The 3,043-nt window shown below is 51.5% G+C and overlaps 2 protein-coding genes across 2 annotated transcripts in view; one reads left to right on the forward strand and one right to left on the reverse strand.

The window, feature by feature from the left end:
* Sgca (sarcoglycan alpha) overlaps positions 1 to 3,043 on the reverse strand; it is a 14,609-nt gene that overhangs the window by 5,328 nt on the left and 6,238 nt on the right. Inside the window, exons 8-9 of the mRNA XM_021177378.2 lie at positions 2,082 to 2,290; positions 1,783 to 1,809 (exon numbers count right to left, since the gene is read on the reverse strand). Coding sequence (XP_021033037.1) covers positions 1,783 to 1,809; positions 2,082 to 2,290 — 236 coding nt within the window. The remainder of the gene's footprint in view (positions 1 to 1,782; positions 1,810 to 2,081; positions 2,291 to 3,043) is intronic.
* Positions 360 to 1,198, forward strand: LOC110305415 (spermatid-specific linker histone H1-like protein). The gene has a single exon (XM_021177379.1). The coding sequence runs from the start codon at positions 617 to 619 to the stop codon at positions 1,130 to 1,132; it is 516 nt and encodes a 171-aa protein (XP_021033038.1). The 5' UTR covers positions 360 to 616; the 3' UTR covers positions 1,133 to 1,198.

Genomic DNA, 3,043 nt, shown 5'->3' on the forward strand with positions numbered 1-3,043 from the left:
AAAAAAAAAAAAAACCTGAAGGCTTGGGTTAGGGATATAGTTCAGTGGTGAGACACTTGCCTAGTGTGTGGGAAACCCTGGATTCCATACGCAGCACCATTAACTAAGTAAAACTGAGGATTCCAAATGTCCTAGAATTGGTTCAGAAATGTACATATATTCCATATATGTATGGGCATTCCCTATGTGGGCTCAACCAGCTACAGCCTTCCTCTGAAGGGCATCTGACATATCAGATGCCCCTACCCTCTGTTGCCTCAGACCTTCCTAAGAAGGAACAATGAGGCTACTACGACCCCCTACAGGATTCTGCCTACCTCACAATGGCCCCCTTGAGGTCACTGCAGAGATAACTTCACCAGTCTCTGAGCCCACAGCACAAATCTGCTGAGGCCAATCGTGGGTGATGATCCTCAGTCCTCTCTCTGGCCGAGGTGTGGCCCAGACCCCCCTAGAGAGGCGCCTCTGAGGGAAGCAGAAGCCAGAACACAGCCCACTCACTACCGAGAGGAACCGGGTGGACTTTGCCAGCTGCCATCCTGGAGTTTCTAGCACCTGGAGTTTCTACAGCAGTCTTGGGAAGAGAATCAGAGAGCTGTGCCGCTGGTGTCACCATATGCAGCCTCAAATGGCTCATATGAGAGACCAAGATGCCAGCACACTATGGGTCCCAAGCCAGAGTGAGAGTCAAACTGAGTCCGACATCAGCACCCAAAGCCTGCGGAAGCCCACCATGTCGTATGTGATCCTGAAGACTTTGGCTGACAAGCGGGTACATAATTGTGTGTCCCTTGCTGCCTTGAAGAAAGCTGTGTCTATCACAGGGTACAATATGACCCATAACACCTGGCGCTTCAAGCGTGTGCTCCAGAATCTACTCGATAAAGGCATGATCATGCATGTGAGCTGCTGCAAGGGTGCCTCCGGCTCTCTCTGCCTGTGCAAGGAGCAGGCCCTCAAGTCCAAGCACAGGGCCAAGAGATGCCAGGACAGACAGAAGAGCCAGAAGCCTCCGAAGCCTAGGCAGCGTGAGTCTGAACCATGCCAATTGCTACTAAACTCCAAAAAGAGGAATGACCAGCTTTTCAAAGGAGTTCGTAGGGTGGCCAAAGGCAACCGCCATTGCCATTAATAAGGCAGGTCAGGCGGGGTGCCAGGCTTGCCACCAAGTGGGAATAAAACGCAACTTGTTTCACAATTGCCTTCAATCTTTGGAGTTCTGGAGGTTGGAAAATGAGGCCAGGAGCTGAGGGGCACAGGACTGGGGGCAATGGAGAAGTCAAGGGTAGGAGGAATCTGAAACAGAATAAAATGGGCTAGGAAAAATATGGTAGGATTCAAAGCATCCGTTGCTATCAGCTTGGCCAGCCACATCCTCTCTACATGGAGAACCTAGAAGGAAGCTAGGTGTCTGGCTCTCTCACAGTAGGGAGGGGGGATGAAGGGAGGGAGAAGAGGAAGCAAGAGAAAGAAAAGAGGCAGGAGGAAGGAAAGGAAAGAGAAAGAGGGCAGAAGGGGAGGAGAAAAGGAAAAGAAGTCACACTGGGAGCCCTTAGTTGCCTCTCAGGCCCTTTCCTCTGGACAGAGGCAGGTCCTCTTTCCCTATGCCACCATAGCCTTGCCTATCATCAGAACACAAGAGGACAAGGTCAACACATGGGCTTAGCCCCCAGCTGACGTGGGGCCAAGGCTCAGAAGTCTTTGCTGCTCATAGAGACTAAAAGGTTCTTCAACAATCCAGAGGGCTCCCTTCCCCAGCCCCCCCAACTTTGCTTTACTCACTCAGAGGTGGCCATGTCTCTCTTCAGCCTGTGGGGAAAAATAGAGGTTGGGGAGAGAGGTCAGTACCAATCTGGCTTTGCTCTGTGATGTCCCAAGAGCTCCCAAGGTAGGAATTGCATGTGCTTATAGTCAGAATCCCCTACTAGTTCTAAGACAGACAAGAGTGAATCCCCAGCTACCTAGAAAGGGAGCCTCATACTCCTCTTACAGTTGAGAATCCCAGTCCCTGAGAAGTACGGCTTCCCTAGTCCCAGAGTGACCCTTTAGATGCATCAATGTGCCCTGTCCAGCACACTCACCGTCCTTCACGCCGAAAGCACATGATGTAAGCCAGCAACAGGGTAAGCAGCAGAGCCACCAACAAAGGCACCAAGAGGGTCACCAAGGCATCTGTCAGGAAGTCTCGGCCTGTGGCTTCAGTGGGTGGGCAGAAGAACGGGTCGTGCTCCAAGATCCCATCGCCTGGAGTAGGGACCTCATCCAGGGGCTCGGGTACTGACTTGTCTACCTGCATAGAGTTCAGGGCTGACCCAGGTATAACTCAATGGACACAGAGATCCTCCCCCTAGGGAGACACGCCAAAGGGTCTGCAGCCACCAACCTATAAACCCCATATAACCACAGACCTTTTTCCTACCCATCTCCTCTAGCCCATGTGATTACAGAACAAACATTGGATGAGAGGTCAAGAGAAGCCAGTTCCAGAAGAGGCAGGCATGTCCAATGGTTAGTACTGGTGCTAGGTTTGGGCTGCCTGAGTCTGAACTCTGACATAGGCTAGTAGTGATTCACTGAGGTCTCCTCAGCTGTGAATTCAGAGCGATAATAGCCTGCCTATTCTGGAGTGAATCATACTGGTGAAACATGTTGCGGATATGGTGCCCAGCTTTCAGAAGGTTGTCCCTGATGGAGTTTCTCTTTGCTGGTTCCCAGGAGCAGGGCACACCAGCAGTTTCCAGCCTGGACTTAGAAATCTCTAGGGTCCCTTGAAACCTCACCAAGAGCCACAGTGAGCTTCTAATGGCTTGTTCGGTGGCACTTCCGCAGGAAGCAGACAGAGGCACCACCCAGATGCATGCTCTTGCTTAGGAATTCCTGGTAGTTTTAGCTGAGCAGTTCTAGGACTCCAAGTTGGAGAGTCCAGATGTAGGCTTTGTCGCCCTCTTGTGGTAGAAGATGGAATGTGTGTGTGTGTGTGTGTGTGTGTGTGTGTGTGTGTGTGTGTGTGTGTGTGTGTGGTGTGTGTGTGTGTGGTGTGTGT

The sequence above is a fragment of the Mus caroli genome, chromosome 11 (assembly GCF_900094665.2).
Source record: "Mus caroli chromosome 11, CAROLI_EIJ_v1.1, whole genome shotgun sequence".
In the NCBI taxonomy this organism is placed as follows: Eukaryota; Metazoa; Chordata; class Mammalia; order Rodentia; family Muridae; genus Mus; species Mus caroli.